The 24,673-nt window shown below is 32.5% G+C and overlaps 1 protein-coding gene, 1 long non-coding RNA gene and 3 pseudogenes across 6 annotated transcripts; 3 read left to right on the top strand and 2 right to left on the bottom strand.

Moving 5' to 3' along the window:
* Positions 1-1,643: 1,643 nt before the first annotated feature.
* Positions 1,644-4,218, bottom strand: LOC146932318 (BTB/POZ domain-containing protein POB1 pseudogene; annotated as a pseudogene).
* Positions 4,219-7,764: 3,546 nt separating this feature from the next.
* On the top strand, positions 7,765-8,485 carry LOC146932317 (18.1 kDa class I heat shock protein pseudogene; annotated as a pseudogene). The gene has a single exon (XR_015007063.1). The product of XR_015007063.1 is annotated as an 18.1 kDa class I heat shock protein pseudogene (transcript).
* Positions 8,486-11,180: 2,695 nt separating this feature from the next.
* Positions 11,181-13,911, top strand: LOC146932316 (uncharacterized). 2 transcript variants are annotated; one of them, XR_015007049.1, is made up of 5 exons: positions 11,181-11,394; positions 11,870-12,032; positions 12,493-12,582; positions 12,901-12,990; positions 13,671-13,911. It is a non-coding gene; the product is annotated as an uncharacterized LOC146932316 (long non-coding RNA). The 2 variants fall into 2 exon arrangements; XR_015007048.1 differs by lacking the exon at positions 12,493-12,582.
* Positions 13,912-16,619: 2,708 nt separating this feature from the next.
* On the top strand, positions 16,620-17,325 carry LOC146932315 (18.1 kDa class I heat shock protein pseudogene; annotated as a pseudogene). Its single transcript, XR_015007062.1, has one exon. The product of XR_015007062.1 is annotated as an 18.1 kDa class I heat shock protein pseudogene (transcript).
* Positions 17,326-18,722: 1,397 nt separating this feature from the next.
* On the bottom strand, positions 18,723-21,212 carry LOC146932314 (polyubiquitin). 2 transcript variants are annotated; one of them, XM_085703955.1, is made up of 2 exons: positions 21,111-21,212; positions 18,723-20,215 (listed from the first exon to the last, which is right to left on the bottom strand). In XM_085703955.1, exon 2 carries the CDS (start codon positions 20,213-20,215, stop codon positions 19,070-19,072), a length of 1,146 nt encoding a protein of 381 aa, XP_085560081.1. In that variant the 5' UTR covers positions 21,111-21,212; the 3' UTR covers positions 18,723-19,069. The 2 variants fall into 2 exon arrangements, with proteins under 2 accessions (XP_085560081.1, XP_085560082.1); XM_085703956.1 differs by lacking the exon at positions 21,111-21,212 and adding an exon at positions 20,707-21,079.
* Positions 21,213-24,673: the final 3,461 nt, after the last annotated feature.

Raw genomic sequence — 24,673 nt, 5'->3', positions numbered from 1 at the left:
AAGAAACTTGCGCCAAAGTAATCATAGGTTCAGCCAAAAAAAATTACCACAGGTTTATGAGAAAAAAAACTTTTGTGTCCAAGTTACCAAAACCTCGGAAATTCCAATAAAAAAACAATCATTGGGCAGTAGGAGATGACTCACCCCTGGAGCGGGTTCTGTACGACGACTTCCCAATCTGAAGTTTCTTTAATTTTTGTTTCTGCTTCTTAGTTAGAACATGTGTGAACGACATATCAAAGGTCTACTTATCATACTCACGGATTCGACGCCATAATTCCATGTCCTAATGTATGTTTGGGTTGTTGTGTGTTGCAGGTCTATCCTCATGCACAACCATAACCATGCCACTATCATCTAGAACCGCGACTTGGGTCTCATGAACCAGAGTAAATTCCTTAGGTTTCCTTTCGACATCCGTTACCACCACTGTCTCAACGAAAGGGGATCGAACTAGTTGAGAACTTGTAGGAGAACTAGATTGCACGTCAGCGTGCAATACAACATGTTGAACCGGAGACTCCTCCCTGCCAGAGGCTGAGAAAACCAACTCAAAAGAACTCTCGTGCATGTCATCGTGCTCTACTGAAGATGTACGCGTAGCAGCCGCATCAGAAACCTTGGGATCAGCCACCTCCCACGATTCCGGACGCAACTGTTCCATAACATCTGAATGCGTTAAAGTGCTCTACTAGGGAAACCAATTCCAACACGGGCCTAGTCGGATGAGGCAGCGTCCCATGTGGAATTTCATATTACACATTGTGCAAAACAAAACTAAAATGTGCTATAGCCTGAACTTGATTATTAGTTTAATAGTTTTGTTCAAAAGATAATAATAAAATCTCAAATTATATTCCCACAATATAAAAATAATACTACAACAATTTTCTTGTGCATTGTGGCAATTTTTCTTATAAACTATGGATGTTTAGACATTAAAGATCACGAGCAAATTGTGGCGGTAGAAAATGCCGTTATTTATGGTATATTATGGCGGTTAAATATGACGCATAACTCATTTGAAGTTGTTTGTCGAATGTATGAAATAGCGTTTGAAATTTCCATTTTAAACATTGGATAACTGGCATTTTCAACAATGTTTAAAATGGAGGTTATTACAACGGTTATCTATAAAATGTCATTGTAAAGTAGCCAAAATCACGATAGTGTTGAAGACGCCCGTTCCTTTTATAGTGGCGGAAGAAACCGTCATAATAAGCAAAATTTAGCCATTGTGTATCACACACACATATAGACCGCACGCATGCACGCTTACACAATTTCAAAACCATATCACACACAATTTCAAAACCATATATTTGATATATTTAAATCTAATTTAAATAAATTATATATTTTGAAATTTGATATCATATCTTTGTTAATAATATATAAATATATTTTTTTAGCTGAAATTTTTGAATTATTTTAAACTAAAGCATTAAGAAACAAAAGAGGAAGTTGAATAATGATATTTTTTTTAACTAAACATAAGACCAATGTTCTTTTCACTAACATGTATATAAAAGTTAAACTTAACATAAAATCTGGGATCAATTATAGCCTGCGATCCGAAATGATAATTCCTTGTACTAATGGGAGGGAGCTACAAAAGGAAATGAGAAATAGAGCTACCAAGTTTACACTTGTACATCCAGTTGGTTTGTGACGGTTAGCTCTACTCTGAGGCGGAAACGCCGTTAATAAAATAAATGGTATCATCCGCCATGAATGAAGTCCATGGTATAGTAAACAAGTTTCCATACCCAACAGTCATCTCTCTTGTGAACGTATAGTTGCCTTTGTATTTAGTGAAAAATTTCTTGGTTGGCTTCGACCGAGCAGCAAATTCATAGTCAACTGCAAGGCTGACTGAGCCCTTCTCCTGCATTCCAAGGAACAGACCAAGGCAACAGAAAAAGTTCTGCTGGCTCATTTTGCAGTGAGCCGACAAGAAAAACCCTTGCCCACCTAAATGGAAAACCTGAAAATAGACCTTCCCAGATGGGAACAAACTTGCGCACTCCTCCCGCTTCAAGTCCAAGTAAACTATGCACTGTTGGCATGGAGATTAGAATTTCGTAACCTTAACAGGCCGATATAGGTATGATCTCCACAAAGAGACGACTTGAGGAAACATATTCCGCAGCCAGTATCTGTTGCTGGAGAGGTGCCTCAGCCTTGAAAAATAGGGATTCATTTACTAGGTTCAAGGTGAATTCATGATCGAATTCGTCGCAATTCAGGACCTTTTTAAGCTTACTGCAAGTCATGTATGGGAAGCGGATAAAGGGGATGAGCTTTGTTCCAAGGACTTTTCTTCTAGTTTCGGGAACTTGCTCCGAGCCCACTTTAGAACGAAGTCGTAGACTGCATCCTCTGATGGCACATGCAGTTCTTGGACGAGCTTTTAATTTCTGCCTCATGTTCTTTGGTCAATTGATAAAAAATTATATTTGAAACATATGTAATAATAAAAAATTAGATAAAATAAAACTAACATGTATCTTTCCTTTTAAGGCTTTAGTGACACTCTCATATGGATGAGATAATTTGATATTATCATCCCTAATATCCAACTTGTCTACTTAATTATATATGATGTTGCATTGTTTAATCATGATCCATTTCAAATCATGTGCGTTGGCGTGCGTGCGTGCGTACGTGAGAGTGATAAATGGTTATGATATAACCATTTGTGAATTTTTGTGATTAAGTCTTTTTTGTTGTTAATCTCCCTATTTTGTGAACATCATAAGCTTAAGTAATTCTCTTAAAGTTCACTTTTTATTTCTTCGAAAAAAAAATATGGGTTTATATTGGTTGACGTCTCTAGTCTTTTTGGCTTCACATTTTAGATGACCGTTCTTCTCCCCTTAGTGTGGTTCTTAATCCCCTCAAATCCTACATGAAGCTAGCTTCCGATAATGTATTTTACCTATTTTGAACTAGTGTCCCGTGTCCGTCTGCCCGCTTTTTCTACTGCGCTAACGCATGTATAGTTAACTTTGTTTTTTTGAGATAAATTAAATTAATATATAGGTTAAAAACATAGTACTGTATTTTGGAAGTTTTAGTGTACTACTTTTCCTAATGATCCACAGCTTGCTAGATGTTACGATGCTTATTTAGACAACATGTAAATCAAACATAAACTTGCATGCGTCTAAAAAGAAACAGTATATGGCTGCAATGCGAACCAAAGTTAGATGAATGCAAATATAACTTATAGGAATTAATTCAAACAAATAAGAAAAGCATAATATTTTTTCAAGAGAAATCTTATGGAAGAACAATTGAAGAATTAACATCCAAATAGTTGAATAAATGCATAATATTACGCTAGTTCAACAATTGAAGAATTACTATGTTTTCTACAAATAGCATGAATATTTATTTGCCATTACAGTTCATTTTTGGTGATAAAAACACAATATAATCAACCAAATTTATGACCCCATAACGTAAAATAATCAATAAATTTATCTAGTGGAACCTGTATGTTGTATTAGGCAAAAATAGGTTGAAATGGTCCTCCACTTGACGTGCATAAACTTATTTCTTTGTCTCTCAACAATTGTTTAATAACCTGTGTAGAACTAAATAATGCAAATGTGACAAATAGAATGGAAGCAGTTATTTTTTTTTGAGAAATTCTTAGGTGAGCTCTAACCCACACATCATTTTTACACCCATCCAATTAAAACACAACATGTCATTAAAATAAAAATAAAAACTTAAAATCAGATATTTTCTCATCTGTTTTGATCATCTCTTTCCACTTTTCTTAAACTGAACAGCACCACGGTTCCAATTTTTTCTCCCGAGAAATTTTCCATTTTTCTGGAATTCTCTTATTTTCTTGAATTTTTTTTCTTCAGATTTTTGGTAGATAACATATTGGAAGGGTATATGTGTTGTGAATCACTCCAACAAACAAGTTTTGCTTTGGGTTTATTTCTTTCTCAATTTTTTACTGAAATTAATAAATATGATTAAATTGTGAAACAAAATTCACTTTACGATTCAATTTTCTCTATTGGGTTAGAAATTCAACGATCAAGCAAAATATTAAATGAAAATTAATATTTAAAAGTGATAAGAGGAACAAGAAGATGAGGATAGAGAGAACTAGGGACTAGGTTTTCCCATTGTTAAGATAGAAAGAAAGAGAAGCCATGGCTGACGAGAGAATACGTTAACTCTCATTTCCATTTCCTGATTTAATTAAATTAAATCATATTTTAAACTTAATAACACGTGTCATACGTTAATTGGATATGTGTAAGAATGACGTGTTGGGTGAGAGCTCACCTAAGAATTTCTCTTTTTTTATTATTGTTACTGCAATTGTGAGAAAGAGAAATGATAAGGAGTGACAAATAGAATGATTTTTTTTTTCTGTATATAATAGTGTAGTGGAAAAGGCATATTTTTTTAAAGATAAAAGCAGGAGCTATATTTACCTAAGTGTGATTAGTAGGCATGAGAGATTTTTTCTTTAATAACTGCCACCGCCACCGTGTGTGTGATTATTAGTGGGTAAGACAATTTTTTTTTTTAATAACTATCATCAAGTGAGGGCATTTTAGGATTTTTAAAAAAAGGCTACACCAAAAAATAGTATTGCCTTTATTAATAGGTATAGATAAATGGAGGAAACTTTATTTACTTTTTTCCTTCATGTCACAATTGTTAATTCATTTTAATATATTCTTTGGTTAAGTTTAACCCAATTAACATATCAATATCTTACATCTACTACAATAATAAGAAAGTTAATTATCATCATTTTTACTTAATTACCCTCATCAGATATTTAATGAACTTAAAAAGTTATTTTTTCTTTATAAATATGACTAAATGGAGTAAATAATTAAAATAAATTATTTTAATGAGAAAGAACGAAAGAAATAAAGACAAAATATAATCAAAACTCGATGTCATTCAAGTGAAAAAAAACACCAACTTTAATGAAGATGTTGAAAATTGTTGTTCACACTTTGTAAAAACACTGGTAGAAGACTGAAATGCCCCGGCAACAGTTAACTGCCGAGGAAGGGAACCGGGGGCAGTTAACTGCCGAGGTTCCTTCGGCAGTTAATTGCCGATGATCTGTTATAAGAACATAATAGACATAGGAATTTCAAAAATTCCATTGTTGCGGTTTTGGAATTCTTAGGTGCGATTTTCACCAAGCATAAGTCATTCCAAGCCAATTTCAAGCACAAAATCAAGTAAATTGTTATCATCCTATTGCATTGTTGTTTTGTGATTGAATTGTTAGTTTTTTGGTTAAATTTCAATTATAGAGGCTTTGTTGATTTTATGATTTGATGTTAGATTAGAGTTGAATCTAATATTGTTGTAGAATTGTTAGAAAATTGTGGTAGAATTTCTAGGATTAGTTTAGGTTTTGATGAATTGTTGTAGAATTGTTAGGATTAGTTTAGGTTATGATGAATTGTTGTAGAATTGTTAGGAATAGTTTAGGTTTTTTTTATGAATTGTTGTTGTTATGAATTTGTGATAAAATTGTTAGGATTAGTTTAGGTTTTGATCACCGACTTGTTTATGTAGATATGTCTCATAATCAGAATCAGGGTAATTTTCAGTTGAACAAAAAGGAGGGTGATGAGAAGAAGAAAGCAAAATTGCCTATGACATGGCACATAATAGAATGTGATGGTTCCGTAAAAAAAAGGATTCGAAGGTGCCGGTGTACTATCATTCCAGGTTGAGGAGGAGCGGGAGGACATGCTATTTTGGTCCTCAACCAAAAGCAGGTGCCCCAGTGACTGTCGAGGACAACCCAATTGACTTGTATGACGAGGAAGATGATTGAATGTAATGGCTTGTAATGTCTAAATATTTTGGATCTTTTTTTATGTTTTTTTTATATGCCGCGCGCATTTTGGTACATTTTGCTTGACATTATGGTATTTTGAATAAAGTCGCGTATTGAATAATTTCGATTAAAATCGAGTATTGAATAATTTCAATTAAAATCGCGTATTGAATAATTTCGATTAAAAGTTACATTACATTACGTTACATAAAGTTACTAAATATGTCCTATCATTATATTACATTCGGGTAGAGATATGTCGTACAACAGTTATTTACCTCTGAATTTGGCGTAAATTCAAACTTGATAAACAACAACTCTTAAGCATTCATCCGAAAGTTTTATTGTTCCATTCAAAACAACATCTATTATGCAGAATCAGCTATATAAGTTATCACATCGAATTCCCTTATATAAGACGAGTCATCACATAAAGAATGAGGTCCATTCCAGGACACTCATCTTATATGAAGGAATTTGATATCATAACTTATATAGCTGATTCTGCATAATACATGTTGTTTTGAAAGGAACAATAAAATTTTCGGGTGATGCTTGAGAACTATTGTTTAGCAAGTTTGAAATTACCCAAATTCATAGGTAAGACAATTGTTGTAGCTAGAAGGTGCATTCCCTACCTAATCACGATCTTCTGGCGGAATCAAACTGTTGAGAATATCTTCAGTTGATCTCTGCAACGTGACAAACATATCGATCAACAAAATCATGTTGTGCTGCCAAAAAATCGAGAACATGTTCCTCACGTCGTCGTCGTTCTTTAATTCTAGCCGACTGAACGTTATTCTCCCGTCGTCCAACGTTGGACGTTCATACCAAATGTATTTCACTCTCCTTGTGTCTCCGGAGTTGTGTCTTTGGTTGATTTCATCAAGTTGATCCTTGAGACCTTTTAACATGACATTAATGTACTGAGTCTTGAGCATCTGAGGATTTCCACCGTTGAAGCGTACGCAAACTCGGTCATTATTTCAAACCTACACCATAGAGAAGTAAACAATCAATGACAAACTCATTCAAACATTTCATCAAACACATAGAGTTCAAATTATACATAAACCCTAAAAATCATAACTATAACCCTAAAATGTTTTACTCTAAAAAAAACACAAAAATGCAAAAAAAATATAACAAAATTAATCAACTTATATCTACTCTTAAAATAAATCATATACTTACATGTAAATCTACTTAAAAACTAAAATAAATAAAAAATAGAAAACACCAAAATTAAAAATAACCCTAAAATTCAAAACTATAACATAAACATCATGCAAACATTTTAACTAAATTAATCAGCTTACATCTACTCTAAAAATGAATTATAACACGTAAATCTACTCAAAAACTAAAATAAAATAAATCTACTCAAAAACTAAAAAAAAAAAAAAGAACAACTAAAATGTAAGTTAATAGCACTATGATTACTTACCTGTGATTTTGTTGAATAAATTTGGTTGGGGTTTTTAGAGAGATTTGAAAAATTTTAGAGATTGAGAGTAATAATGGATGAGAGAGCTTCTGCCAGATTTGTATCAGGATCGCCTCGGTAGTTAACTGCCGATAGAATCCTCGGCACTTAACTGCCGCTAGTTCTTTCATATATCAGCAGTTAACTACCGCAGGTGCTTTTCAGTCATCGATCATGTGTCAACAGCACTTTTCGATGATGTTACCATAGCCAACTTGGGCCTAACCCACTGGTGTTCTTTGATGAAGTTATACATACTACATAGTCCACGTCTAGAGAATTCTAGTCACATCCGTATTAAACATCGGGTCCTAACGGTTTCTTGATTTTTCCAGAAATTTTGTAACTTCCTCAATAGATATTTATCTCGAAAACTCTAGATTACTCATCCACGCCGTTTAAAAACCCTGTGTGTCCTTTGAGGAAACCATCAAAACAAACAAGAACAAAAACAACAATCAACTCTCATTTCTTCCAATTTTCTTTCACATCACATAAGAAAAATGTCGCTGATTCCAAGTTTCTTTGGTGGCCGAAGGAGCAATACTTTTGATCCATTCTCCCTTGATGTTTGGGATCCCTTCAAGGATTTTCCATTCTCCAATTCTTCACTTTCTGCTTCTTCATTCCCTCGTGAAAATTCTGCCTTTGTTAGCACCAAGATTGATTGGAAGGAGACCCCAGAAGCACATGTGTTCAAGGCTGATCTTCCAGGGTTGAAGAAAGAGGAAGTGAAGGTTGAAATTGAAGATGACAGAGTTCTTCAGATAAGCGGAGAGAGGAATGTTGAGAAAGAAGATAAGAATGATCAATGGCATCGTGTGGAGCGCAGTAGTGGTAAATTCATGAGAAGGTTCAGATTGCCAGAGAATACGAAAATGGATCAAGTGAAAGCTGCTATGGAGAATGGTGTTCTCACTGTTACTGTTCCAAAAGAAGAGATCAAGAAGCCTGATGTTAAGTCCATTGAAATATCTGGTTGATCCTAGTACTGATACTCTGTTTCTTTGTTGCGATAATAATGTGTTTAGTTCTATTGCAACAATGGTCTGTTTTGTGTAATGTGATGTCTATGGGAAATAAATCTTGTAGCGTGATTAGGCAATTTCAGGTGTTTCATGTGAATAAATCCGAGTTTACCTTGAGTTAGTGTTATGTAGTATTATGTTTAAAATGTTTTAGCAAAATTTATGCTTCTATTTGCAAAATTTCACTTCTTTGGAGTGACGTAATGGAAGCTTAGGAGATCAACTAGTTTAGAAGTGACTAATTTTATTTTTAGTTACTAGTAAGATACCCGTGCATCCGCACGGGTGCTGGTTGGCCGGGGACGAATTTATGCAGTATAATATTGTCATTAAGTATTTAGTTCATGAGGGTTCAATATCATTATAGAATTTAAGTCAGGGGATGGCTAAATAGCATGAAAGTTTTAGCAATACCAATTTTTTATAAATAACATGAGGTTTCGTGTATCAAAGTTTGTTTAGTCAACGACAACTTATCCCGTACATTTACATTACTTCTAAAACTTGTATAAACGATGACTTGTCCACGTCTATTTTTTATTTTTAAATCTTTATCAAGAACAACTTGTCTTCTATGTAATAATTTTTTCGTTTATTTGTCATAAATATTTCTATGTTAGATAATTAATTTCAGTTCATAAATCAATATGGGGTAATGAATATTTGCTTTAAGGTTTTTACCAATAATTATTTTAAATCTCTCGTGTATAGTGATGACTCATGCCGTGTATAATAATTATTTTAAAATTCTTATTAGTGACGACTTATCTTGTGTATAATGTAAATTTTTATATTTTTAGCAGTAACAATTTTTCAAGTATGAAATAATCATTCTAAAAATTTATTTGTGACAACCTGTCATGAGTATAATAATCATTTTTAAACATGATCTGACGACATTTTCCATGTATAATTATTATTTTTAACTTTTTAGCATTAACAACTTATCCCTTTCTTATATTGTGCAGACTTTTTTACATTGTATAGAATTTTAGCAACGACAATTATTTAAGTGTATAATAATTTTCGACTTATACAATTTTATAATATGTTTGCCAACTTGTCGTGTGTATTAGTGATGACTTGTCCCAGGTATAATAATTATTTAAAAATTTATATCAATGACAATATGACTCGTGTATTATAATTACTTTAAGTTTTTATCAATGAAAACATGTCTCTTGTATTAGTGACGACTTATCTTGTGTATAATGATAATTTTCATATTTTTAGTAGCAACAATTTTTCAAGTATAAAATAATCATTTTAAAAATTTATTTGGGACAACCTGTCATGAGTATAATAATCATTTTAAAACATGATGTGACGACATATTCCATGTATAATTATTATTTTTAACTTTTTAGCAGTAACAACTTATCCCTTTCTTATATTGTGCAGACTTTTTTACATTGTATAGAATTTTAGCAACGACAATTATTTAAGTGTATAATAATTTTCGACTTATACAATTTTATAATATGTATGCCAACTTGTCGTGTGTATTAGTGATGACTTGTCCCAAGTATAATAATTATTTAAAAATTTATATCAATGACAACATGACTCGTGTATTATAATTACTTTAAGTTTATATCAATGAAAACATGTCTCTTGTATTAGTGACGACTTATCTTGTGTATAATGATAATTTTTATATTTTTAGCAGCAACAATTTTTCAAGTATAAAATAATCATTTTAAAAATTTATTTGTGACAACCTGTAATGAGTATAATAATCATTTTAAAACATGATCTGACGACATATTCCATGTATAATTATTATTTTTAACTTTTTAGCAGTAACAATTTATCCCTTTCTTATATTATGCAGACTTTTTTACATTGTATAGAATTTTAGCAACCATAATTATTTGAGTGTATAATAATTTTCGACATATGCAATTTTATAATATGTTTGTCAACTTGTGTGTATTAGTGATGACTTGTCCCAGGTAAAGTAATTATTTAAAAATTTATATCAATGACAACATGAATCGTGTATTATAATTACTTTAAGTTTTTATCAATGAAAACATGTCTCTTGTACAGTGACGACTTGTCACGTGGATAATAATTATTCTAAAATTTATATCAATGACAACATGACTCGTGTATTATAATTACTTTAAGTTTTTTAGTTATGAGAACATCTTTCATGTATAGTGACGATTCATTCCGTGTATAATAATTATTTTAAAAATTGTATTAGTGACCACATGTCACATGTATTTTTTAGAAATGATATTTTGTCATGTGAATAATAATTATTATAAAAGTTGTATTAGTGACGACTCGTCCCGTGTATAATAATAATTTTAATTTTAATTATTCAAGGAATTTTTAAATTTTTAGTAGCAATAACTTTTCAAGTGTATAATAATCATTTTAAAACTTCATATGCAACAACGTGTGCCGTGCATGATTAATATTTTTAACTTTATAGCAGCAACAACTTATTCTTTCTTATGTTGTGTGGACTTTTTTATATTGCATGGAATTTTAGAAACGACAATTTCTCAAGTGTATAATAATAATTGACCTATACAATTTTAGAATATGTTAGCCAACTTGTTACGTGTATAATAATCATTTTAAAAGAGGACTTTCACAATGAAGAATGTGATTAAAGGACCCTAAAAAATATGATTAAAGATAATAAAGAATAAATATCAATCTTCAAAACAAAATTATAGTTGAAAAAAATAGGAGTCTAAAAAGCAATTTAAAAAATAGGTTAATTGTAATGGTTAGGCCCAATAGATAACTTTCCATAACAAACCCTAATTTTCATTTCCCATTAAACCACGAAAACCTCCTTCTCTCTTCATCTGCAACTTACTCCGACCACCGTACATATAAATAAAGCCACCATTTTTATCGTCTCATTATCCTATACAAAACCCCCTTATTTATTTTGAGATCAAGGAAAGTATGAATATTGAGTCCAATTTCTCTCCGATTTTGCAGCCATCGTTAGCCTCCTCTGCAAAAATCAAAGTGAAAGACTAATATTTTCAAGAGATGTAAGATTTGTTTTTGTAGATTAATGAATCTGTTTTAGGTTTTTTTAGATCTAATACTAATGTTATTATTTTGGTAATCCTTTTCCTGGATCTTTGATAAAGAAGCTTTTATATTGCAATTTCCTTGAAGACTTCGTTTGGAGTTATTTTTTGGTTCATGCAAAAATAGATGGGTTTCTTTACCACAAAAAATTATCATTTTTATTCCAATTTTGAATTAAAAAATATAAAATGAAACTTTTGTTCAGGAAATAAGGTTTTTTTTTCTGGTGAATGATATTTTTCTTTTGCAAATCAATTTTTTTTTTCCTTCTATATACGATCCCTGTTTTTTATTTTTTATTTAACAAAAGTTACAACTCTGTTTTTTCTTTTTGAAAAAAATTCTTTCTTTAATAGATTCTTTTTGGAGAGTCTCTAGAAAGTCAGAACACGAGCAACTCATCCCTCTTTCTCTATTTTTTTTTTTTTGTAGTTTTGACATGGAATCTTCAATGGACAGCTTACAAAAGTCTATAATTCCCATTTTCGACAAACTTGGATCTCAATCATGGAATTGTGCAGCAGATCTGGAACCTTCATCATCTACTTCTTTCACACATGCAACAAATAACAACAACAAATCAAAGGCTTTTAAGGTCAGCTTTTATATTCATATCCTTAATTATATGAAATTGATTTCTTCATCACTATTTATTTATTTGATACATGCAACAACAAAATCACATTTATTAAAGGAAAAGATAAGTTTATTGTGAGGAAACGAAATTGGTTATAAGTCAACAAAAAAAATTATGTTTTGCTGGTAAATATTGTTTTGTAAATTATTTTGTTGTTGTTTTCAAAGAACTTTTTTTTTCTTTAATTTCAATGAAATTGATTATTTACGTGATAGACAAAAAAAATAATTATGTGTAAACCTTGTTTAATATTTTTTTTCTATCATTTAAATGATTTATTTATGTACACAGAAAAAACAAATTTTAAACTTATTTTAAAAAATAATAATTCATTTTAATAATTCAAAAGAGTATTTATACCCTGATTTCATGTGATTTTTGTTTGTTGAAAAATATTAATTTTATTTATATTTTACAGAAAATCGGTCACCGCTGATTGGAGAAAGGAGAGAAACTCTTAACTTTCTAGAAAATGAAGTGGAAGAACAGAATTTGAGCTTAGCAAAAGGTAAAGAGGAAAATGTTCACAAAAACTCTTATCCATTGGTTTAAATCTTTAAAACTTTGTAGTTTGTAGCATAGAACCATACCTTATCCATTGGTTTAAAACATTTTTTTTATACTGCTATTTGTTGCTATGTGTATTTCCGTTTTCTTTCTTTATTTTTTTCAATAAAAAGAAGGAAAAAGTAATAGAAAAGAAATACAAAATTTTGAAAAGAAATACAAAGTGTAGTTAGTTTTACATGATATTAAAAAAAATATGAAAATACTTTTTAGAAAACCGACTGAAAAAATAATAATATATTTTATTCATATTTTACAGAAAATCGGTCTACATGACTCAGGAGAAAGGAGAGAAACTTTTAATTCCTGCAAAATGAAGTGGAAGAACAGAATTTGAGCTTAGCAAAAGGTAAAGAGTAAAAAGTGAACAAAAGCTCTCAATCAGAGAAGTATAAGATGTTCTTGTTGAAAATGTTTTTGGATTCTATATTTCTTCTTCATTATTTTCTTAAAATAATTTAGAGAGCAATAATGATTTTCTTAATATAATTTAGAGAGAAATAATAATTTTTTTGGACAATTTGTTAAATACAGTTTGTTATATAATATATCTATATAGATCTACAAAAGTAGGTTTATAAAATTTTTGTTTGACATAATAGATATATTTAGATATAAAATAATAAAAGATTAAAACTCCTGAATAAAATAAGAACTATTTTGGACTAAAATCAAGGTAGTTTATTTCTGCATAATAATCTCTTTGAAGTTTGTCGCATAGAACCAAAACTCATCCATTGTTGTGTGTATTTTCGCTTTCTTTATTTTTTTCAATAAAGAAGGAAAAAGTAATAGAAAAGAAATACAAAATCATGAATGTTGTTTTGTATACCTTTGATGTAGAACTGTCATGATGATATGGAAAAAAAATGAAAAATACTTTTTAGCAAAGAAAACAGTTTTTGTTAAAGAAAAATTTTTGTTATGAAGAACAATGAATGAAATGGAGTATTGAATCTTGAATAAAAGTGTGTTGAATCTTTCATAAAAGTGTGTTGCTACAAAGTCTTTTACCTTGATGTATTGCAGGTTTGCTCATTTTGTATTTGAAGCTTGAAGATAGAGTTGAAAAAATCTTCATGTGTAGAACATTTTTTGAACTTTGTTGAATGAGAGAAGATGAAAATAAGAGAATGGTGAGATAGAGTATATGAGTATTCACTTGTATATATATTCAAAATTAATTTGATTGAATTTGAATTTGAGAACTTGCCCCCAAATTTGGTTGGTAATTGTGTAGAGGACACATTAAATATATTGATTTGAGACACACTGACACAAATCAGCTGCTGCTGTCATTGGTAGTTGCAATTTTTTCTAGTAAAAGCAAACTATCTTATTTGCCTCTCAAACGTACTCAACCATCTTCAGTCAGCATTAAACCGGGAAAAGCATTTTGAAGTGCAATGAAACCAAACAAACATAACTTGGTACTTAGGTGTTCATTTAGTTACAAAAAGCATTATTTAGACTTCTTTTACCCCTTAATTTAGGACGTGTCAGTTGTATAGGATGACCAGTTTGGGTTTTTCCACAACATTGAATCTTCTTATATTAAGGAGGACTAGCTTGTGTAGTGGAATGTTTTTGATTTGCTTGTGAGTAACTTGAGCAAAGAGTGTAGTATCTATAGTAAAAATGGAAGAGTAAGAAGTTAATCTCATGGTGAAAATTAGTGCAATGTGGCACTCAATTAAGTTAGCCAAGTATTTAGTAAGATAAGATCAAATTTATTATTGGTTGAGTTCATTGTACATGTGCTTAATTAATATATATATATATATATATATATATATATTATCCTAATCCATGCATCTAGTTACTATTTTATTAATTCATGCATGCATGTGCTTACTTCATTGGTAGAGAATTCTAGCATGTAGAGAATGCATTTACACCTTAGTCTTATGTCATTTTTCTAACTTAGTCTTATGTCATAAGTTTTATGTTCCTTTCAACAAAAAAAAAACTTAGTTTTATGTTATATTAATTCTAAGTTAATTAATAGGGTTTAGTTACTAAATGTTGCATATATTTATATAGATAAATAATGAAACTTCTTATTTTGAATTACAAAATATACTACATGTAATATATATATATATATATATAGCTAATACTAACTAAGATGCTATAATGTACATTTTACTAGAAAAATCATTGAGTTTTTAGTGCAAAAAGAAAATATTTAATGTAAAAAAAAATTGAATGTAACAACTCTCCCCCACTTAATAAAATTTCGTCCTCGAAATTTGCTTACCTTAAAACAAGTACGGGTATTTCTCTCATATGTTCTCTTCCAATTCCCACGTAACATCTCCACTCGTCTCATCCCATATTACTTTTACCAAAGGAATCTGTCTACCCCTGAGCTGCTTCATTTTTCTGTCCGTAACTTTAACAGGTCACGTCTCATATGTTAAGTTTTCTTTTAATTGTACTGTATCAGGCTCAATGACATGAGAAGGGTCTGGAATATATTTTCTTAACTGAGAAACATGAAAAACATTATTTAGGTTTGAAAGAAATGGAGGTAAAGCAACTTGGCAGGGGCCGACTCGTCGAAGAATTTGATAAGGTCCAATAAATCTCGGTGTAAGTTTCCTAGATTTCATTACTCTACCAACCCCAGTCATTTGGTGTGACTTTCAAGAATATGTGATCACCTTCTTGGAATTCAAGGGGTCATCTCCTTTTGTCAGCATAGCTTTTCTATCTACTTTGTGCAATTTTCTTTTTCTCCTGAACCATCTTTATTTTCTCTGTGGTTTGTTGTACTACCTCTGGTCCTAAAACAAGATTTTCTCCTGTCTCATACCAGCATAAAGGAGTTCTGCATCTTCGCCCATATAGAGCTTCATAAGGAGCCATGCCTATACTAGAATGAAAACTATTGTTATAAGTAAATTCAATTAGTGGCAATAGTTCATCCCAATTTCCTGAATGTTCTAAGACACAAGCTCTCAATAAATCTTCTAGGGATTGAATTGTACGCTCTGATTGTCCATCCGTCTGCGGATGATATGCGGAACTCATCCTCAATTTTGTGCCCAATTCTTGATGGAGACTTCCCCAAAATCTTGAGGTAAACCTCGGATCTCTGTTTGAAATTATGCTTGAGGGTACTCCATGCAATCGGACTATTTCCTTGATATATAGTCGAGTCAATCTTTCCAATGAATATTTTATATCGATTGGTAGAAAATGAGCTGACTTGGTTAACCTATCATCATAGCATAAACTATCACACCTTAGGATAGAAATTAACCCTTATATTTAACATGAGTAATGTTATCAACACACACTTTTCAACACACTCTCTTTGATTGATTAAAATTCACATGGGTCCCAAATTTGGGTGTGTTTGGATTGAGGGTTTAGAAGGGGAAGGGAGGGGAGGGTTTGTTTTTCTTTTTTAAATTATGGACTATATAACAAGTTTCTCTAAAATAAATCAAGTGTGATTGAATTATTATATGATCGTTTATCATGTTAATATGTTAACTCTTTAAAAAAATATTTCACAGTGTCTGTAATTTAAAAATGAAATTTAAGCCCTCCCCTCCCCTCCCCTCCTAAACCCTCCATCCAAACGCACTAGAAGAAGTTTCTTGGTGGAGTAAATAGCAATTTGGGAAGCAACAAAAAGAATAGAAATTTAGGCCGGAAAAGAAAAAGCAATTTTGGGCTGCAAAGTCCAAACTTAACCGGAAGTCATACAATGGTCATAATCTAGAGACTTCTAGTTGACTGTGGAAGAATCTACAATGTTTCTTATTATTTTCCAGAAAGTTGGTTAATTATAGAATATTTCTGGAACGTACTAGATTACTCATCCACTTCTTTTAAATACTCGGCTACTCCCTTTAACCAGAAAACCATCGAAATAATAAAATAAACAACAAGCGCTACTGATTTGATTTTAAGTTCACTTCACATTACAATTACAAACACTTTCATTTTCTTTCAGAATTCTCAATGTCGTTGATTCCAAGTTTCTTTGGTGGCCGAAGGAGCAATACTTTTGATCCATTCTCCCTTGATGTTTGGGATCCCTTCAAGGATTTTCCATTCTCCAATTCTTCACTTTCTGCTTCTTCATTCCCTCGTGAGAATTCTGCCTTTGTTAGCACCAAGATTGATTGGAAGGAGACCCCAGAAGCACATGTGTTCAAGGCTGATCTTCCAGGGTTGAAGAAAGAGGAAGTGAAGGTTGAAATTGAAGATGACAGAGTTCTTCAGATAAGCGGAGAGAGGAATGTCGAGAAAGAAGATAAGAATGATCAATGGCATCGCGTGGAGCGTAGCAGTGGAAAATTCATGAGGAGGTTCAGATTGCCAGAGAATGCGAAAATGGATCAAGTGAAAGCTGCTATGGAGAATGGTGTTCTCACTGTTACTGTTCCAAAAGAAGAGATCAAGAAGCCTGAAGTGAAGTCCATTGATATCTCCGGTTGAACCCAGAACAAATTTAGTTACTCTGTTGTTTCAGTTCTGTACTTAGACTAAGTGCTGTAATAATGCTTACCTTTTGTGTGATGTTTGCTTATGCAACGATATGATGTAATATGTGCAATATTAATGCCTAAATAAATAAATAAGTAGATAGTAGTTGATCTTCTTAATGCATTTTCCTGTAACAACAAATTCTTCAATTCAAATACCAGCACCTTGATATTGAAAATTGTTATTATTGAGTTAGTTGGCTTCTCTCTTTATTTCCAGTTAATAAAATATCTTGTAATGCTTCAAATCAAACAATGCTAAACCTGAAAGAAATTTTTTAATTAATTCATTGGCTACATATTATATCCCAATTGCGATATGAGTCATCGATCAAACACATGTTTTATCCCAGTTGTGCTTTGAATCACCAGTCACCACACCACATCTAGACGATATTTGATCCACAGCAGGAACAATCACCTATTCCGCTTTTATTGTTAATCACTATTATGCAAATTTCAGAGGGGTACTACAATGCATGATTCTTGAAAGTATGGTTGTAAACATCTTGTGTCCCATCATCTCTAATTAAATTTCCTCTTCTAGTCCATGGAGTATTGATGCTTTTGCAATCCTACCTACGTATGTAATTGTTTGATGTTTCCCCGATTATGCTTCTTTTTCCATATGAACATACTCATGTTGCTTAACTTCAATTCCATTCAACGGTAGCTCACGTCCAAATGCTTGGAGCAATTTAACTTTAAACTCTATTATCCCTCTCTTAATTTCCTGTAGCTACTAACTCATGAATATAAAAACTAAATTAATTAAACGTACCTGTGAATGTTTTACACGTATAATAATATAACTTCACAGGTACGTGTTAATTAAGCCTGTGAATTCTAAACGTACCTTTGAATTTGATCATTCCATAGTGTTAAGCCTTTTCCTTCCCCTCCCTTTACTTGGAATTCATAAATATGAAAACTGGAATTTCCTTTCTCACCTCCATTTGTTATCCATCCTTTATCTCCGTGTATTTTTCTTTTTACAGCTGCTTACAAGTGTGCTTCCATTTTTCAGTTGAAATTTGTTGTAAGCTTAGAAGTGCCGACATATCCAGTCAAAACTCTTGGTTCTACTCTTCTATCAGGCTGCTGCTTCTCAAAACATACCAAAAAAAAATAATTCTATCCACAGGTTGCTTAAGCCTCCTGGACATCCAAACATCATAGAAAGGTCAGATTTTCCCCTCAGCTGTAAGCAGCGATTAAAAATTCATTCTTAATTCTTATTTTGTAGGATTTTTCACATTTTTTTTCGAATAAAACTACACAATTTACAACTTTTTTTCGAATAAAAAAGTATGTGTAATTTGTAAAATAAGATTCATAAAATCAGCTGGTGGCATTTCTCTAAAAACTTTGCAGCCAACGGTGAAGAGACCTTGCGTGACTGATATTTCATTTTTTATAATATAATGTACGATTTCAAAATTAAATCTGTCAAATAGGCTAAAGATGGCATCAAGAGTATGCCAATGCATCTCTTTGCCAGCCGTGAACTGTACCATGTTTGAGCTTGGCATGATTATCCTTCTAACAAGGATCAGGAATAAGCTAGTCTTTGAGCTTTTTATATGAAATAAAAGGTCACTTTATTGACAAATCAGAGTAAACTACTACTGTATTACAGATATGACAAATATTTTTCCTACCTGAAAGACGCAATTATCGTCCAGGATAATAGAAAACTTATGGGTAACCAATTCAAATGGCAGAAGTAATTATCACTTAATTCCACAACGATAGCAAATTATCCACATTTATTTAGTAAAATGACGGAAACAAACATAAACCCACATCAAACATAGTTTTTCAAAGGCCGTTACAGACCATTGACCAAGTTCTAAAAAAAAAAAAACCAAAGACCTGTGGAACCTCAACACATCCTAAAACAGCTTTGCAACACTGACATACTTAGAATCCACCACGAAGACGTAAAACAAGGTGAAGAGTAGACTCCTTCTGAATGTTGTAGTCAGCAAGGGTCCTTCCATCCTCCAATTGCTTCCCAGCAAAGATCAACCTCTGCTGATCTGGTGGGATTCCTTCCTTGTCCTGGATTTTTGCCTTCACATTATCAATTGTGTCTGAACTTTCTACCTCTAAGGTGATGGTCTTTCCGGTCAATGTCTTCACAAAAATCTGCATACCTCCCCTCAGACGAAGGACAAGGTGAAGGGTGGACTCTTTCTGAATGTTATAATCAGCCAAAGTGCGACCATCTTCAAGCTGCTTTCCAGCAAAGATCAACCTCTGCTGATCAGGTGGGATTCCCTCCTTGTCCTGTATTTTTGCCTTAACATTATCGATGGTATCTGAACTTTCCACCTCCAATGTAATGGTCTTTCCTGTCAAAGTCTTCACAAAGATCTGCATGCCTCCCCTCAAACGTAGAACAAGATGAAGGGTTGATTCCTTCTGAATGTTATAATCAGCCAAGGTCCTGCCATCTTCAAGCTGCTTTCCAGCAAAAATCAACCTTTGCTGGTCTGGGGGGATACCCTCCTTGTCTTGTATCTTGGCCTTCACATTGTCAATAGTGTCCGAGCTCTCTACCTCCAAAGTAATTGTTTTGCCCGTGAGGGTCTTAACAAAAATCTGCATGCCACCACGAAGACGCAAGACAAGGTGAAGAGTCGACTCTTTCTGGATGTTGTAATCAGCAAGAGTTCTGCCATCTTCGAGCTGCTTTCCAGCAAAGATGAGCCTCTGCTGATCTGGAGGAATGCCCTCCTTGTCCTGAATCTTGGCTTTGACATTATCAATGGTATCAGAGCTCTCCACCTCAAGGGTGATTGTCTTTCCAGTGAGAGTCTTCACGAAGATTTGCATCCCACCACGGAGACGGAGCACCAAATGGAGGGTGGACTCCTTTTGGATGTTATAATCTGCAAGGGTACGCCCGTCCTCCAGCTGCTTGCCAGCAAAAATGAGACGCTGCTGGTCAGGTGGGATCCCTTCCTTGTCTTGAATTTTTGCCTTAACATTGTCTATGGTATCTGAACTCTCAACTTCGAGAGTGATGGTCTTGCCGGTAAGAGTCTTGACGAAGATTTGCATCTACACACCCAAAACAAACGAAAAACAAATGATTCAATCATTTACATAATCCAAAAAAATAAAAAATATGAATCTATCATATATAATAGGCTTAAAGGCACTATTCACCCCTAAGTTTGCAAAATTAGGGGTTTTGACCACTTTAAAAAAAATGACTTTTTTGTTGGAGCCAAAATCGCAACTTTTTAAAAGTTAAGGTGTCAAAAATGCACGTAAGCCCTAAAATTCGAATTCTAACAATGGATCATTCATTTATATAATCCAAAATAAACAAAAATATAAATAAATGAATCATTCATCTATAATATAATCCCAAACAAACAAAAACAAATGAATAACTCATCTATAATATAATCCAAAACAAACAATAACAAATCAATCAATCAGCAGTTAAATATTATAGGTGCAACAAAGTAAAGACTACGGGTTACAGAGGATTGGAAACATAAGATCACCTAGTATATTTACAGGGAAACATTGTCAAAACTTACTCATCAAATTCTCCCTAATAATCAATAGCAACCCTGGTTACAAGATTACAATTTTATAAATATTTTCCAATCAATAAATCAATCGAATGAAAATTCAGAGACTAATCTAATTAAAGGAAATTTTAAATTCATACAATAAAATAAATAATCCATATATCTGACGATTTATATGTACACTTAACCCCTTATTCAAAGATCTGAAGACCATCTTTGATCAACATAAAATTGAATTGATCATCTACCTAATGAAGACACACGATAAACCCTAAAATTCGAATTCTAACAGATTCAATTAATAACCGATGTCTAAAAACCTAAATCAAATTCAAATTTGACATAAACGATTCTAGATAATGATAATAATCGAAGTGTTAATTGGGATGAGAATAAAGAGTAGATGATACCTTGAATTGGAATTGAAACGAACGGTGTTGTGTGCTAGGTTTGGTACGAATCTCTTTTTCGGTTCTCTGCAACCAAGGGAACGGTGAGTTTGTTGCTAATGCGAAGATTGGTTTACCAGGTTGTTTTTGGTTTTATAGCAAAACACGATAGGAGGTTTAATTACGGTAACGGCAGTTCTACCAATAAAAGCATGACACGTGGATAAAGTGTGACATGTTAACCCTTACGATACGGCACGATAGAATCTGTTGACTTGCACCGCCTCCGCACAATTCTTCTAACAAGGGTTTCTTTTTTCTTTATGGTTGGATTTTGCATACCCACTCATGAAAATAATAGTGTCTCTGTTTCAAAATGAGTGTCACTTTGGTCAAAAATTTGTTTTAACATGAATGTCATTTTACATTTTCAATACATCTTTAATTTTTTTCTTCCAATTTTTCTTTCACACAATATTCAATTTAGTAAAAGTGATGGCAGTTTAGTAAAAGTGTTATGTCTAATGATTATTTCATTTCACTCCTTAATATGTGTGCAATTGGCTAAAGTGACACTCATTTTGAAACGTAGGGAGTATTACTTCTACGGAAAATGTTAACTAGTGTCCTCGGGGCACCAATTAAGAAAATCAAATATATTATAAGTATCTTGGAACTTGTGTGGTCAAAGTTTAAAAAATGTAAAAAAATGATGTTTTCAATGCAAATATTTCTTTTTTTGTTTCCTTAACTAGTGTCCCGGAGACATTAGTTAACAAGACCCTAATTCTATGAGTCATACTAACTTTTTTGAAGGAAAGTCATACTTGTGCACTTGTTAAAGATTTTATAAATAGAAAATATTTATTACAAAACATTAATTTCAATTTCTAGAAGAATAAATTGACACAATTTCCTTAACATGTGTTTTAACGGCACAAATTAATATTTTCCTACTTTTATTTTTTTAAATATGTATTTATTTTAATTTGTTGCTTGCTACATATGTGAGACTATAAAATGAATCATTATAGTACCACACTATCTTTAGATATCCTTTATGATTCCACTATTTCGTATTGATGAGGTGTGTCATATTTGTCGTAAAGCGTGCCTAAATACTTTTGGAGAGTATACAGTTCATTGTAAGAAGCTTACTGCTATAAGTATAGACATGGCTTTGTTAGGGATATCATTTTTTATATATTCAGGTGGGCGAGAGTATTAGTGAAGAAGAAGACGTCTGTGAACTTCCTTACTGACCCACTAAATAGGAAATCGACACTTAGGCATGCAAATGTTATGGTGTACGGATGGGTATGAGGAAAACATGCATGTGTGGATTTGACCGGAGTTTCACCACTTGTGGGATTAGGTGTCGCGGCTTTTTGGCAAGACAGACAACCCTAAAAGTTGCGTCAAACAAAATAGCCAAACATGAGAAAACTTGTTCTCACAATCAACATGTTTTTATACCATTTGCTTTTGATACATCTGGTTTCCTAGCATCAGATGTTGTTGACCTTTTACATAGAGTTCAAAGGGTCGTGCACAAGAATGTCATGTTTCCTAAATCCATGAATGTTGTGTTTACGATAATTGGTTTTGCTATGAAAAAAGATCTAGTGGCGCAGCTTATTACCCACTTGTCTTCTATTTATGTGTAATTAGTCCTTGATATATAAAAGAATTAACAAAAAAAAGTTATGGTGAATTATTGATATGCTAGCTATAAATGATACATTCTTTAAAATACTAGAAACAATTCTTTTAGCATATTCATTATTTTCACAAAATATACACAACTGTTTTTTTTGGTTACAGAAAGTTTGGGTGGGTTCGGCTCCGGTCACCACCAGGGTCAGGGCACGCTTCCGGGCCCAAAGGGCACTTATAAAGGTACTTACAGATCACCCACCAACACTGCCCTCACATCGGCAGAGGGAATCGAACACACAACCTTCTGCAAGGAAGTTGCCCGTTCCTTACCAACTGAGCCAACGTGTGTTGGTATACACAACTGTTTAATCCAAAGGGTCTTATCTCGTTAACAAGTAAAATTAACACATATTTTAAGAAAAGGAAACAAAAATACTACTATCTTTGTGGCTATAAGTTGTCATGCTTTGTGGACTTTGAGGAATAAAGAGGAGCATTATTTGAAGGAAAATCGAAAGATATCATACACAGCGGAAGAAGAAGAAGAAGAAGAAGAATTTCGATTTTCTTTCCTTGGATCATTACGAAATTCAAACATGAATCAGTGATTCGATTGTTACCTTGAACTGTGGAATCTGAAAGCTGGAAATGGAAACTGAAATCTCGATCACAGCCAAGCAAGCAGCAAGCAGCAAAGCCTCTAGCAAGTCCACACGAACAGTGCTCCTCCAAAACTCGGTGCTAGCCAATGAATTGGAAGTGCAGAGAAGAAAGGGGTTGCTTCAAAAACGTGTAACCAAAACCTTCAGCACCAGAGTTCTATTTATAGAACTTCTAGTGTGCTCTGCAAGTCATAAGTCACTATTGGGCTTCAGTAAGCCCAACAACGAGTTTAGTAATTTTGCTAACTAATTAGCGTTATTTACTAAACGCACCCCTTATATAAGTCATACTTATATATTTCTCTTTTGACTGTTCTTTGTGTGTGACCCTATAGGTTCACTACACCATTTATTGTCTCTGGCAACACTTTTTTAGGGGACGTGTAAAAATTGTCCCCTAAAAGTCACTAAGGCAACGATTTATGGCTGTTGCCAAAAATATTTTCGCAACTCCTGAAAAACGTCCCCTAAAATACTTTTGGGGACGTTTTTGGAGCGTTACTCTATTATTTCTTAGGCAAAGATCGTGAATTGTCCCCTTAAATACTTTTGGGGACGTTTTTAAAGTGTCACAATATTATTTCTCTGGCAATATTTGATAATTGTCCCCTCAAATATCTTTGGGGACAATTTTAGATTGCTACTTTATTTTTAACAAAAGACATTCCTTCAATGTTGAATCCATCTAAACTTGTTCACCAAAAATCAAATCTTCCCTCCAAACATTATTAAAAAAATAATAAAAAATATTTAAAATATAATATATGGATAATTAATAATAATAATATATGGGATGAGATCAAATAACACGTGTCAAAATTAGATTGACATCAAATCTCATCTATTCATTACATTTAATCCAAAATGTTTAAAGTTATCCCAAAATAATTCTCCTACACCAATTTCTACCTCTATCATCTAATGAAGAAAAAAAAGGAGTCACCGCGAGCATAACTCAGTTGACAGGTACATACATTATTATATGCAGGGGTCGGGTTCGAACCCCACACACCCCACTTATTCACCCTGAAAAAGGTGAATTCTAGTCATTAGACTACTTAACAAAAAAAAAAAAACATTTATGGTCATAAATTCATTATCAATTATTCCTTTTCTCTCTCTCATTTTTTTATTACTTCCACTATATATATATATATATATATATATATATATATAGAAACCTTCTCACACGTTTTTTTTTACGGGACCTTTCACAAAGCTTTTGTTCTATTATTATGGAAAAATAATAATATAATAACAATA

The sequence above is a fragment of the Medicago sativa genome, chromosome 4 (genome assembly GCF_051527215.1).
Source record: "Medicago sativa cultivar Bolivia chromosome 4, Bolivia_mono, whole genome shotgun sequence".
NCBI lineage: Eukaryota > Viridiplantae > Streptophyta > Magnoliopsida > Fabales > Fabaceae > Medicago > Medicago sativa.
This window is presented reverse-complemented; position numbering and strand designations above follow the sequence as displayed.

Coding starts and splice junctions, on each gene's coding strand:
- LOC146932314 (XM_085703955.1), bottom strand. CDS start 20,215: ATGCAAATCTTCGTCAAGACTCTTACCGGCAAGACCATCACTCTCGAA.